General features: G+C 28.5%; 1 protein-coding gene across 1 annotated transcript in view; it reads right to left on the minus strand.

Moving 5' to 3' along the window:
• Positions 1-13307, minus strand: part of LOC129974239 (adhesion G-protein coupled receptor G2-like) — a 32914-nt gene extending 19607 nt beyond the window's left edge. The window contains exons 1-5 of the mRNA XM_056087543.1: positions 13242-13307; positions 6267-6333; positions 5402-5536; positions 4068-4201; positions 1436-1582 (exon numbers count right to left, since the gene is read on the minus strand). Coding sequence (XP_055943518.1) covers positions 1436-1582; positions 4068-4201; positions 5402-5536; positions 6267-6333; positions 13242-13307 — 549 coding nt within the window. The remainder of the gene's footprint in view (positions 1-1435; positions 1583-4067; positions 4202-5401; positions 5537-6266; positions 6334-13241) is intronic.
• Positions 13308-14521: the final 1214 nt, after the last annotated feature.

Here is a 14521-nt window from a genome sequence, read left to right on the forward strand (position 1 = left end):
TTAATTCTATATTATATTACAGTCCCTATCAATGCAATCAATTTATCGAATTTTCTGCTTTATTTTAAAATTTTTTCCTTTGGAATTGTAAGAAAGATATTTTTAGAGATTCGCACAGTTGATATGTAAGTAGCCAAAGTTTTTCATCTCAATTTAGTTATATTATAAATTTAATAATATTAAGCCTTTAAAGGGAAATTTTTTTCTAGTCATATTATGTTAAAATATTTTGAGGCTTGAAATTAGAATAAGAAAAGGGATTCAATTAGCTTATTAGATAAATTAAATTAAATTAATTAGTTAATTTGGTTAATTAATAATTAAGTACAAATCAAGACACATCATTTTGTGAGAGATAAAGAACTAAAGCATCTACGTTTCTGTCTTTCTAAAAAAATTTGTCAACTGCGCATGCCTGTGTGTCTCAATGCGCAGAAAAGTGACGAGATAAATTAACTTGATATTTGGCTGCGGTTCTCTAAGGACGCTTCGAGACTTGTTCTCATTGAGAGACAAAGGACCAGGGTGTGGTAGCTCATTTAATCAAGCTCTTAAAACTTTTGAACAAATAGCTTAATGCTTCATCAGTTATTTTTTTCTTGTTAATCTTATTTCCTTTAATTGTAAATAATTGCAACTTTATGAATCTTTAATAAACAGTGTTTTTACTTCTTCAATGTATGAGTTTCATTAAAACCCCCTAGACATAACCACCGACCATTTTAAAAAACTCTGCATTAACATTGTGGTGGTTTGATATGAGCGAGGTTAGAACCAGCTACCTTGTGTTTCGCAGCCCAGTAACATGACCATGATACAAAAGCAATTGCTCATGCAGCGTAGTTGTTAACTGGCTTATAAGCTTTCACTACAATATCCTCATAACATTAGAATAGTTTATGATTACATCATATTTGCTGCACTCCATTCAACCCTAAAATGCTTCTCAAGCTTTTTTTTTTTTTTTTTTTCAAAATTAGTTCAAAATTATCTCTAAGTCATGGGCAAAGTTTCTAAAAGCTAAATAAAAATAAATATTTTATGCAATAAAAACTTGTTTTATACTTCATAAGCTCATATTAAGTGAGGTATTTTTTTTAAATCATTAAATATGCAACGCCCATTTTATATTTCAAACTTCTTTTGGCTTTTTATTCTTTATATATATTAAACGCATTAATGAATTTGTTTCAGACAAAATATGTAAGTAAACAAAAGCACATAAAGTAAATTGGTAAGCAATCAAATATAACTTATAACAATTAGTAAGTATTGTGAGTTTATTACAATTTTTTTTCTTTACTTCGAATAAATCACATTATACAATAATCAGCAAAAATAGATACAATAATAAAAAAAGCAGATGTAAACAAATGGTATTGTGTGTAATAGTAAAATGTTTAGTATTCTTAGAAAATTCATCAAAGCAACTCACTTCAGGTTGTATATCAGGAACACTTGCAATATTTTGTAAAAACCTTGCCACGTATTTAACATCTGTGTCGCTAAAATTTTCATAATGTGTTGTTATATCTTCTACAATGAGTGATGAATTTAAAATATTTTCCTCTGTCACGTTTGACTGAAAAAAATATTCCAATTTATGCAATTTACACCAATGTATGCATAAAAATTATTAGTGGAGGTTAAAAAATGGTATGGGGTTTCCAGTCCTTAACTTTGGAATATTTTAATGATTTTAGAAATAATTATTAAAATATTATAATAATGTAACTATTATATATAATTGATATTGCATAATAAATATGTTACATATGCATAATAAAACCAGCAGGAATGGTCTACTTAAAACTTTTTCGCATACTCTCTAATAATGACGTTATCACAAAGAACGCTTTACATGCATTAGCATACAATAACTATGAAATATTAAACTTTGGCGTGAATATAGACATTTACTGAATCCTTGGCGAATTATTTGGCGATTAATCCACGACATGCGGTTAATAGTATCTGAAAGTCGAATTTATGTTTCAGACGCGTTTTTCTTAACCGATTGGAATAAAAATTTGATACAAAACTACAATCGTACGCACCAAATCTCGTATCAAATTTGATATATTTATGCCATTGCGTCTTTGAGTTATCACATTTACATGTTTCTGAAAATACAGAAAGACAGATGGTCAAATTTAAAAGTTGTCTAGACTGTGGATGATAATCCCGTCAATCGAATTTTACCTATCTATATCTCTTCGTTTTGTATTATCGTGTTAAATTATATTCAAACAGCCACACAGATAGACTTACTTTGATCGTATTTTGCTCAAAATTTGATAGAAATCTATAAAGTTGGTAGAAAGATCGTATACCAAATTTTTAAGTTATCTTTGTCACAGATAGAAAGACGGACATTTTCTAAAAATGGGTTTTTCTAACTCAGAAAGATCTAAAATATGGAGATTCGTCAAAATCTCGAGTTTGAATTTTTTGAAGATTACTATACTTTATACTAAACATATGAGAAAGTAAAAATAATACATATTTATGAGATGCCACTTTCCTAGTAAAGCCATTGCTTTTAAAAATGTAGTCCTAAATTCATCTATATCTATACTTATAATAAAGCTCAATGTGTGTGTGTGTGCGGGCGTTTGACCTACAGCTACCAAATTTGGTACATGTATACCTTGGAGGTCGGTAATGTGCACCTAGGATACCTTTCTTTGAATTTTAATTAAAATTTTAATTATTAATTAAAAACTAACTTTCCCGACAAAAAAGTAAGGCTTCAGTTTTCCCCCCACGCTAATGAGGTTAGGCTTAACATTTTTCGACCGATTATTTCAAACGATTCTATTTATTTTCTTAATGTTTGATGCATTTAAAATTAAACATTGTTAATGAATCGATCTTTCAGATTCATTCTGAAGTACTTTTGAATTAAAATAAAACAGAATAACGTAAATAAAAAATTTTTAATCTGCATAGCATTTCCCCTATTGGCGTAGAAAAATTCACGCATTTGCGTTACCATAACTGGCGTTGAAAATTCACACATGCGCATTGTGTTCTTATTGTTGAAAACTATTTTCAACGGATAAATTATTTTATTTATTGATTTAAATTATTTTTAGGTTCGTTGTATGCTTTTGTAATTAAAATGTAATTATGTTAGTCATAAATTTTTTTGTATATGCTTATAGTTTTAAGTACATCATTTTTTAAGTATTTCTTTTTAATCTGTTTTCGACTGATTATTTTAAACGATGCTGTTTATTTTCTTAGTGTTTGATGCATTTAAAATCATTGTTAATGAATCGATCTGCTCATGATGAATCTGAGAAAATTTTGTTGACAAATTCTTGAGATATTACATAAATTAAAAAGGATATTCTTTAGTGCCCATAAGGTTTAAATGTTCAGTGACTCTGTTTTCAATAATCATATTATGAAAAAAAAATTGCTTTGTTTCAGTAAAAAATATAATTATATTAATTGCAGATTAATCATTTCCACTTTAATTTATAGTATAAATTCTACGGGAACTAACAGAAAATTAGAGAGATACATATTACGTTATGGCTGAAGGCCTTTATAATATTATGAGTGAATTATATGACTATCGAAATTTGAAGTTTTAAAATATTTTGATAAAAAGCTATTAAAATAGGAATTACATAAAATATTTAATGATTAAAATTTTAACGAGCATTAAGATTGGCAAATCGGCTGTTTACCAAAGGCGGCTAGTTCAAAATAAAAAAAATGCTGAATATTTTACTGTTAAGTCAAAATTCAATGCAAAAATAATGTATAATTAATTATAGAACATTTGCTAATTTTTTAAAAACTGTTCAGGGATTACCTTTTGGAAACGTTACAATTAATTTACAAAATTCTTTTAGAAAAATGAAATACATTTTAAAAATTAAGCTAAGCCAATAAAAATATTCATCATGCACAAAGCTATTACAGATTGAAAAACTATTAAAAAACAGAAAATCATCGTAAATAAAGAAAAAGTTAACAAATACATATATTAATTGCATGAATAAAAAGTAAGACTTTTTTTTTTCTCTAAGACTATTAAAGTTGAGACTTACTTTGGCCAGTTTCCGTAGACTCACTGTTACAGCAGATGAAAAACTAGCACAACCTTTTCCCAACGTACTCCATTTCCAAATTTCTGAAGTATTGAAATCTGCTAAACACTTCCGTTCCAGAGGTTGGCCATTCTCTGTGAGATAAGAGTAGTAGCATTACACTAAAGAGTAAATTTTGAATAAATATATAAATCATTCTTAATAATAAGATGCTTTTTTGCCATGCTATAATACAGGGTGTCCCAAAAGGTATGCAGCGTCTAATTTTTACAGATTCGGACAGAACACGTCAAGACGAGTATTTTGATGTATAACATGTGGGGTCCCCGAATATAGCGTCACAGTCTAATTAAGGTGTGAAAATTGTATCAGGAAAACTTCAAGAAATGAGAACAAAACCAAGTAAAAATAAATGTTTACTGAGAACTTTCAATACAATAGATTTTGAACATGCCGGTCGTTTAGAGAAATGACATGGTGAAGTCTGGAATAGAAGTTCGCAACTGCTTTCTGTAAAACATCTGTTCCAATCCCCTTGACCACGTTTTCAATTGCTGCTCTCAAGTCAACTAATGTTAAGGGCTGTATGAGATATACACTGTGTCTTTCAAACGGCCCCATAAAAAATAAATTGAACGAGTTAAGATCCGGATAGGAAGGTGGCCAATTCTTTACCATTGTTTGGTTCTTAATGGAATCCAACTCGATCAGTTTATTGTGAGCCGGCGTCCTGGCATAGAGGAAGCGCGTCTTCCCCGTGGTGTGGGCTTCCGGGTTCGAGTCCCGGTTTGGGCATGGTTGCTCTTCCGTTGTTCTATCTGTGAGATGTGTGAATGTGCCCCCCTGTAAAAAGGGGTTGTGCAAGCGAATGTGTGAGTTTCATCTTCATGTGAGCTAGAAGTCAGACTTCTGCCCTCGGGTGCTCAGGGGTCTTTATCCTCAGAAGCTACTGCACCCCCTTTCCGTGGTAACGCGAACACGACATCATCATCATCATCGCGTAATTAGACTATAACGCTATATTCGATGACCCCACATGTTGTATATCCAAATACTCGTCTTAACGTGCTACATCTGCAAAAATTAAACGCTGCATGTCTTGTGGGACACTCTGTACATTTCCTATAAAATTTAGAAAATTTTTAAAATTCAAAGTGTTATTGGTTTAAGAAATGAATAGTAAATACTAGCTGTTATGTAGTAACTATATTTTATCAATTTACAAAAGTTATAGTGAAAATCAGTCTGTATAAAGAAAAGTATAAATAATAAATTTTGAATAAATTTAAAAAGTTATCACGTTAAACAAAACTATTATGGATTTCTCATATAACCTGTAAAGCATTCTTCTTCTGGGGAAGCACTGTGTCCTATTAGAGTTTCCGGCCAAGTGAGGGTGTGATGATGAGATTTTTCACTTGGACATGAAACTAAAATGAAATAAGAAATTTTATTCAAAATATAACAGACTAATTATATCAATTAATAAATTTATCATTAATAAATTTTCATTTAACAGAAACATGATGATTGATATGTACAAAAATTATTTAAATAAAAAATGAAAAGCTGATTCTTAAAGTAGATTTTACATTTAAGCCTAGAAGAAATGTACAAATTACTATAATCTAAACCAAACTTTTTATAATTTTGATTAAAAGTATATAAATATAAAAATATAGGCATCTTCAAATATTTTAATAAATTAGAAATAAGTGAAAAAAACTATTAAATCATAAACGCAATAAACAAGCAAAGACATGCAAACACATATACATAGTGGGTTTCAAATTAGTAAAAGTTTTATTTGCAAAACCAATAATTTTTTCAGAGTTTCATCGGAGAAATATTTTTAATAAAATATCAAAATATTTTTTTTTTCAGATATGCAGTTTTTCATGAGATATACCATTATTTCTTCAGCAGTTGATTACTTGCTTTAATAGTTCTGTTTATATACTTATAAATTTTACTAATCAGCAGTTCTTATTTACTTACTTACAAAGTTTGAGTGCCAGTATTTACTTACCAATATTCTTTTTTTGTACGTATCAATACTTCTTCAGCAATTAATTACTTTAACATTTCTGCTTATTTGCTTATGAATTTTACTTACCAGCACTTCTTACTTACTTACAAAGCTTGATAACCAGTGCTTGCTTACCAATGCTCTTCTTTTGCTTACTAATATTTACTTACCAATGCTTCTTATTTGCTTATCAGTATGAACCAGTTCATCGTTCATAATATTTGCCCACCAGTACTTCTAAGAAGAAAAAAACTTTCATTATTTACAATAATAAGTTTCTTCAGTTTTAAGTTTTTCTTCATCAGGAAGGCAAAAAAAATTTTATTTTATATGACCCCTCTAAATACGTTTTCAATCCCCCCCCCCATAATTTTTTCAAAATATTGCAAAAGAGAAAATATTTAGGTAATGCTTTCCATCATCAAGAACTAGATAGATTTTGCTAATTTATGCTTGCACTTTGGAACTATTTCTAATATACCTAAATTCTCAATCTTTATCGAGCAAGTATAATGAGAAGGTTTAGTTTATCAAATTTGTTTGGCATGATTAAATTAATACTATTAATTTTGTATGAGAACATATAATCGTCAAAGATTCATAACGTATTTAATGTTCTATTTAAATTTACTATGTAATAAAAAACAAATTTTCTATTTTTGAAATTTAAATATTAAAATTACATATGTTTATTAGTTTGCACATTTTTTCAGATGTTTTGTTGTTTCTCATTTCATAGATTTTTTTAATAACTAAAATGGAACAATCCTAAGTTTTTATAATATAACATGGAAAAAAAATGGCAATAGAAAAATGTTTTTAGGTTAATTTTTTTTTAATATTTAGCAACTCGTGTTGATTCAACATATATTTCAAATATATATTGTATTTTACAAGTATTTTCTAGAATCGGAGGTTCTTAATTGTAATTTCTTTTAAAATGGTTATGAAATTCATGCACTGATTTTCAGTTATCATATGCTCAGATAATTGGTAAAGACATTTCAGAGATGAGACAAAAACGCTAATTCTGTAATCAGCGATATATTATAGAGCTTCAAGCATAATAAAACTTTTTCAAAACAGTGCATAGCTAATGAATGCATTTCAAATATCAGAAATGCATTATAAAAGTGTCACTTGGAATGCTCAATTATTTCTTATGAGTATAAATATACTTTTTAAAAATTTCTGTCTATCAAATTCTGAATGTATTTTTTTGTTTGCTTAATTCGATTTCAGATTATACTTTAGTATAATGAAAACTTAAGCTTTTTTCATACAAACTAATTAAATAAATAAATAAAAACGGAATGTTTTAAATTTTCAACCAGCTCACGATATATCTTCAAGAGTAAGTAAAATGTGTGATTAAATTTCGCATGAAATTTTGCAGAATTCCAAAAGAAACTAAACATTTTGAAAGAGAGAATGTGAAGTTGCTAATACAATTCTATCACCTCATACGGGACAAATGTTGCCAACCTGAAAAAAACAATGGTAAAATTTAGAGAAGAATTAGGATAATGAAATTAGATTATGAGAAAAACGATGGTTTAACTTAACATAATTTAGTTTCTTCTAAATATAAAACAAACTAAGTATTGGAAACTATCATATTAATTGTAAATTTAGTTTTATAAAATGGTGAATAATTAATCTAGCTGATTTTTAAATATAAGAATTACTTTACGTTTTTATTACTTTGTCATATGTAATTGCAATGGAAGTTACTTAAAACTATTATCAGCAAGTTTAATATGTACTTATTGTCTATAATCAATATTTTTAATTAATAATAAAGTAAGCAATACTATCATGGTACCAATGAAAGTAAAAGCATTAAGAATAAAAAGGTTGTTTTTTTACAAGAAATTTGTAATATATCTTACAAAAAGGATAAGATTTATAAGATATATAGATACACAAAAATATACTTTTAAATGAAATGCGAAATAAATTGAATACTAGATATAAAAAAAATCCAAAGCTGATTACTGCTAAAATTATTTTGTATGATTTTTAATGTAACTATATAAAAATATATATAAGAATCACAATATAAATAATAAATATAAAGCCGCTGTACTCCTCTTTTAGTTTATTTTATTTAAGAAATGTTGAAAACAATCAAACAAAGGATAAATAAGTTGCACGAAGCGAATATGTCATGACAAATTTATATTTAACTAAAAATATCGCATAAGAACAACTTTTAAGCAAACATTCATAGTTTTAATTGACCAGAATCGGATTAATGATCAAAATTTATAATTTCGAACAAACTATTCGAAACCGAATCAGCCATATGGCTGAAATATTGAATGAGTTACAAACAAAATATGTTGAGCATGATTATTTTAAACTTTATATGATGTCTCATAATTTATAATAATTGAAGGGTATTTTGGAGAGAACCTTGTACTCAAAATAATCCTGCCTTAGTGCAAAAGTGGCATATTTGGTGGAGACAGATGGACCGGTATTTCTACCATTGGCCAGCCACACCGACCGGTTTATGATCAGGAATAGAACTCTTACAGCTTAGATATAGAGGGACGATATATCCAGACTTAATGTGATATTCTAGGCTGGCTTGGGAAAAGATTATTGAATGAATGATGACCCCAGGCCACATCTTGCACAACTAGTAGATAATTTCCTTTTCGATGAAGAAATATTCCGAATGAAGCATATTTCTCAGTTATGAACCCAATAGATAATGTTTGAGACATTCTAAGGAGAGGGGTTGTTAATCGCTATTACTCATAGAAACAATTTAGCAGTTGGAAATCTCTCTTCTACGGAAGCAGGAGTGGATATCTCAGTCCCATACTGATAACCTCATTGATTCCATGTCTTATAGATGTAGGATATTGTTGTCGGCCAAGAGAAATTGTACACCTTATTGAAACTCCTTTTTATCAGAGAAATTGTGCGTTAGTATACAATGCGCGAATTGTGCATTTTTTTGTTTACCAATAAATATCGTCATTTAAATTTAATTATTTCTTGGTCGTTGTTTCTTTTTCTTTTCTCATCTAACGCCTATACATAATATACCAGAACATTTCTCCACCTGCAATTTATCTAAAATCATAATATCCCTTAATTGTTTTAGACAGCGTTGAAGTTTTCCAGATGAAACTGTTCGTGAACGAGGTTGAGACTTTTAGAGATGAGAGTTTCTTTTCGTTTTCGTTAATCACAGTTCATTCGAAAAAATTCGGCAATACTTGAAACTATAATGACCACAAATATCCCAGATTTCATTGGAATCTGCTTTATCCAGCAAAAAGTTCAAAATTCCATAGATCATGTCAGGAAATGTCAAAAGTGTTTCAGTTTCCAATATCCTACTAAAGTTTGTGAAAAGAATGTAGCAGCTCATGAGAAGCCATCTGCGCTCGTCATTGTTCAGATCTGAAAGAATGCATAAACTGTCATGGCGCCGATGCAGCAGCATCACAGGATTGTTCCCTTACCTTAAAGAAAAACACATACTTGGAATAAAATGCTCAGTCATCAAATCATCTGTGAAAAAAAGGTGGATTTAACAAAAATTGGAAAATACCATGTAAGCAAATCTTGTAAAAAACAAAACAAATTCTAATAATTTAGAAGGTACGATTGCTGCGAAATTTGATAAAATAAGACATTAATGTTAAAATGAAACAATATGCTTAAATGCCAATTAATATGTTACAAAAAAGGGTAAATATATTTATACAGAACTTTAGAAGGCCCATTAGTCAAATTAACTAAGACAGCAAATCCCCTTCAAGGAAAAATTACAAGCACTCAATACTTTTCGAACCAGATTGAAATAAAAGGGTTCCGCATGCAATGGAATGTTAGCGGTAGTTATGATTCAAATTCATGTTAATCTTTTATTTTTCTCTTTTGATTTTTTCTGTTTGTACCGGAATTGGTTGCAAGCATTTGACTTCCCCCTTTTTTGTTGTTTTCAGTTCTCGTTTTCCGATGCAAACAACGCTTCCTCTCCTTGCGTTCTTTTTTTCCTCTGTCATGAAATTTATGAACTGGAATTGCAGAGGGATTAAAAGTAAAAGGAAAAAAATTGGTGTCCAATTCCTTTTTTTTTTTTCTTTAGTAAGCTCTTTTTACTGCACTTTTTTGGATTGGTCCAATAGATTTTCCTTGTCGGATTCGAATTTTCTTCCTTTTAAAAATAAAGTTTTTTTTTTTCGAATTTTATTGTTATTCTTATTCTTAGTATTTCGTTATTTTTAACTCTAATGTCCCACGCACATAGTTCTAAATGAACATAATCTAATTTATACCTTACACTTTATATCGCTGGCATTTTCAACCAAACATCGTCCAATATATTGAGTTTTGCAAGGGATCATAACTCTATTTTCATTATCTTGTCTGCCTAGAATCATTTTAAAAAGAATAAACTGATTGCGTACAAAACAACAAATAATTAATGAAGACAATCAACTTTCACTTAGAAAAAAATCATATAGAAGACGATTAAACAGTCTCAAAATGCTTTAATTAAACCTCTACCAAAGAAAGCCTATCCACCTTGGTGGAACAATGCATATCACAATCCTCAAATGATTAAGCTTTAGTTTTGCAAAAAATGCCATTAGAAATATTTATAAGTCTGACTGGATAAAAATCAAAAACATACTGGTGTCATTTACGATTCCATATCAAAACGTTAAGCAGGGAATCTTGAGAAGAAATCAATAACATAATTCAGAATCCAAGAACGTTTTTTTTTTTAATTTTCGAATTATATTAAGTCAAAATCTATATGTAATAATATAATCCTAGAATACAATCGTTATATTTGTCACCCAAAGCAGCAAAAAGAGCTATTTGCGATCATTTTTCGAATGTCTTGAAAACCGTTGAATTCATTCAATTAGATTCTTCTGGCATAGATTCACCCCTAAATAACAATTTGGAAATATGGGAACTCAAGAAACCTATAAGCAAAACTAAGATTTCTATTATGCAAATAACATTCCAGTCATCTGGTATAAAAATCTGATCAATTTCAAATTCATTCAACAATCATTCCCGAACAATGGAAAAGGTTTTGATTACCCCAATTCCAAAACCAAATAAAGACAAGATTACGATTTCCACAGATCCTCTCAGTTTTCGGTAAAATCTCTGAATGCATCTTCTCCCACAGAATTACTCAAGTCATGATTTGTAAAAAAATTCTGCACAATAGTATTAATGACTTTATTCCTTTGTATGACAATCAAATAGAAATATAGAGCATTTACATAGAAATTACAGAAGTGTGTATGAACAAAAAGATATATTTTGTACGTTGTTAATTTAGATGTTAAGAACGTTTAAGATTCAGTCTATAGTGATTAACTTTTGAACTTATTATTACTTTATTTCTAAAAGTCTGAATCTTGAAATTCCTAACGAAATGGCAGATATATTTTTATCCAATACAAAACCATCCAGGTACGTTAGGGAAATTCCGTTTCTAATTTCAGAACTTTAATTAGTAATTTACCCCAGGTAAGTCTTCTCTCATCAATCTATTTTCCATTTTTGTGCACGACTTTTATGAAACCATGGACAAAGGACAGTTTCATTTTTGCAGATAATTATTTCAATCATTTACAGTATTTGGATGATATAAGTAAAACATTAATTGTGCGTCTCATACATAAAAACTGTTCAGAATTAGCTGAAGTATACTTCGAAATTTGGAAATCAGAATTCCGAAAATAATTCATTACTTAATAAAGAAAGAGTGTATATTGTTTATTTGATGAGACTTTTTTTATGGCCATAGATTCTGTTTCATTTTGTAGTGGGAATTCTAAACGGAGTTTGTATGACTAAGGACAACAAAGACGATTAGTAGAGAAATATTTCCATGTCAGTAAGAAATGATCATATTCTCTTTAAATCAATTCTTGTTTATTATTTATCAAAATAGAAAACTGTTCAGAATTAGCTGAAGTATTCTTCGAAATTTGGAAATCAGAATTCCGAAAATAATTCATTACTTAATAAAGAAAGAGTGTATATTGTTTATTTGATGAGACTTTTTTTATGGCCATAGGTTCTATTTCATTTTGTAGTAGGAATTCTAAACGGAGTTTGTATGACTAAGGACAAGTAAAGACGATTAGTAGAGAAATAGTATTTCCATGACAGTAAGAAATGGTCAAATTCTCTTTAAATCAATTCTTGTTTATTATTTATCAAAATAGAAAATTATCTCATATAATTCAATTGTTATCAACTAATATATCAGGTGATATTGAAGTAAAATATATTTTCATGCCAAATTATAGCTTGGCATTATGCATATGTATATCATAATTTCTTACTAATCATTTAAAAAATAAATATAACATTGTTAATGTATACATATTTGTGCATAAAATATAATTATGCGTAAATCCGATTATAGTTTGCAATTAAAAAAATTAAAAAGAAAAAAAAGCAGTTTTACCAAACAATTTTTTAATCTTCTCGTAGATTTAAAAAAAATTATAGATTGTATAACGATTTTTAAAATCGCCGGAAGTTAATCTAATTTTTAAAGAATGGTGCAAAATCCAATTAAACAATCCGAATGGCAACTCGCAGGTAAATGTATAAAAGGGTTTAAAATATTTCATTTCATACATAAAATTATTGAGTTTTAAAATATGATGGTATTTTCATTAAATTGAAATATCGCAATTAAAAATAAAATAATATTTTCTATGACTAGATATAAAGTTTTTAATTAAAAACGATAATAATTATTTATTTAGTTGTCAAAAATCTTCACTAACAGTTTTCTTATGCTCCATACTAAAAACAAAAGGTAAATTTAAAGAAAATCTATTCAATGTTTTTGATTTTCCTAGCATATAAACTATTTCTGAAATTTCAATTTTTTTTTATAAATAGATTAAATACATTTTTTATTTTTAGTACACACTTATTATTACTTATTTCACCAATAAGTTGAATACATTTTAAGGATATAGAATTATTCGAGTTTGAAACTGTATCGATATGAATTATTTTTAATCTCAGTTCTAACACATAAAGGAAATATACTCATTTACAATGATATAAATGAATATGTATACCTGTTTTTGTTAAATTAATTTTTATAAAAATTTTGTGCATACCTGTTTCTTACAAATTCTTATAAAGCTACACCAGTCTTTAACATCATCTTCCACAGATGAATTCATTTCATGTTATTTTTTTAAAAAAAATATTTCGACAGTACATACTTCATATTTCAACAACAAACCGTTAAATTTTGTCTTTTAAATATAGCGGCGTTATCAAAATTCAGAATAATGTCATTTTAAATATGAAATGATATCCGCTATTCCTACAGCTACATTATTATAAAAGTGACAAAAGAAACAGAAATAAATGAATTCTTATCGGAATATCATTTCCTCATCCTTTACCAAAAACTACTAACTGTTCCTGGATTAGATCTTGATTAAAATTTAAGATGGATCATGTGTAGGAAAAAAAAAACGTTTTCGTCTCTAAATAGACGCATATATGCAGCTCAGTTTTATCGAATAGCTTTTTAATTAAATTTTCATTTTACATTCACTGACAGACTTTCAACATGCCAACTTTATGCAGAAGTTGCTAATTATTTTATTTTATCGTATAAAAAGCATACAGATGGAAAGAACTGCAAGCATCAAAAAATCGTCGCTCTTGATATTTTTATGAATTCACCTTACACATTAATCTAAGTACACACATGGATTTTTCTTGATACGTTCGGGCTAGGGATTGCAATACCCGGTATACCGGGATACCGAATACCGGTATTTTGAGCCATTTATACAATTTTGTAATACCGGTATTCACAAGTTTAAATACCGGTTTTTCGGTATTTACTAGAAATTTTTAAAATTGTCTCCACTATATGTTCAGGTATCGCGAACATAGCAATATAGTATACGCTTTTGTTTTTATGTCTCCCTAACGGGCGAAATTAATTAACTATTTAATGGCTTAAATCTAAATTAGCGAAACATGGATTATCCCTGAAAGAAAATATTCTATCCATAACGACTGATGGAGCAACAATTATGAAAAAAGTTGGAAAGTTGGTTGGTGCAAATCAGCAGTTGTGCTATGCACATGGAATTCAATTAGGAGTAATAGATGTATTATACCAAAAATATAAAGAACAGAAGAATCCAAATACTGTGGATATAGAAACTTCGGATTCCAACTTTGAAAAGAGTAAGAGTGAGAGTGATATTGGCAATGAAGATAATGACAATGTAATTGTTGAAGAAGATATTGCTAATGAGGATGAAATATTAACCTATCAAGAATTGCTTCCTATAATTTATAAAGTTCGAAAAATTGCTAAAATATTTAAACGTTGCCCTATAAAAAGGATATATTACTAAAATATATACTA

Source organism: Argiope bruennichi, chromosome 1, assembly GCF_947563725.1.
Source record: "Argiope bruennichi chromosome 1, qqArgBrue1.1, whole genome shotgun sequence".
Taxonomy (NCBI): domain Eukaryota; kingdom Metazoa; phylum Arthropoda; class Arachnida; order Araneae; family Araneidae; genus Argiope; species Argiope bruennichi.